General features: G+C 67.1%; 1 protein-coding gene across 1 annotated transcript in view; it reads right to left on the bottom strand.

The window, feature by feature from the left end:
• DNMT3B (DNA methyltransferase 3 beta) overlaps positions 1-983 on the bottom strand; it is an 18,515-nt gene that overhangs the window by 11,275 nt on the left and 6,257 nt on the right. Inside the window, 2 exon segments of the mRNA XM_009640314.1 lie at positions 224-415; positions 861-981. Coding sequence (XP_009638609.1) covers positions 224-415; positions 861-981 — 313 coding nt within the window.

Raw genomic sequence — 983 nt, 5'->3', positions numbered from 1 at the left:
CCGCCCGTCTGCAGCAAGGCGCCCCCGGAGCAGCACCGGCCCCGGTGCCTGATGGATGGGGACAGCCCGGCACCACCGCGCCCTGGACACGCAGGGAAGGAGGGAAGAGGAGGCAGGAGAAGCAGCAGTGAGGTTTCCAGAGGGTCCCCAGGAGGGTTTGTCCTCGCGCCGCACCGCCCCAGGCGCAGGACCGCAGTGCAGGAGCCGTTTGTCCCCTCTGTACCTGGTACTCCAGTGCCGTCCCCGCGTCTCTGCTCTCCGGCTCCTCGGCCCCCAGCTCAGCGGAGCCGTTCTGGCCCTCCTGGGAGCTGCTGCCGGAGAGCGTGCTGCTGCTCCGGGACGAGTCCCGCGAGTCCTCCTCCGTCAGGTCAATGGTGGTCACGGGGATGGACACGGCCAGGCGCCGCTTGGAGCTCTGCATGGTGGAGGGAGCGGAGCGTGAGTGCGGCAGGAAGGTGGGGAGGGGGCCCCGGGGGGAGCAGAGAGCTGCCCCAGGGGGGAGCAAAGAGAGACCTGCCCCACGTCAGCCCCACAGCACCACACAGCCGGGAACGGGGGGGAGGGCCCGGGGCTGGGGCGTCTGAGGGAGAATCGCTCTGCTTTTACTTGCAAGACACAGAGAACGGTGCACTACTTGTTTGCTTCCCTTTTCCTCTCCCCAGTTCACCCCAGGGCGTTCAAAGCACCCAGTTCATAGCAGGGGCAAGCAACAGCACATGCACACACACTTCACAGGGGAAACTGAGGCACGGGGAGGCTGCGATGCATCTGAAGCCCCCAGGCCAGGGCACAGCAGGAGTGCAGAGCTCCAGAGCCCCAGGGAAACCCCAGGGAAGGCCCTGCCCCGCACAGACCCTCACCCGCAGGGGAGCTGGCAGGTCCCTGAGGGTCTCCACGCTGTTTGTTTCCTTGATCTTCATCTCCTGACGGGTCTGCCCCGCCTGGAAGATGAGGCGGACGGGGGGCTTCTGCCGGAGGCTGCT

The sequence above is a fragment of the Egretta garzetta genome, unplaced genomic scaffold, assembly GCF_000687185.1.
Source record: "Egretta garzetta isolate BGI_Z169 unplaced genomic scaffold, ASM68718v1 scaffold316, whole genome shotgun sequence".
Lineage (NCBI taxonomy): Eukaryota > Metazoa > Chordata > Aves > Pelecaniformes > Ardeidae > Egretta > Egretta garzetta.
This window is presented reverse-complemented; position numbering and strand designations above follow the sequence as displayed.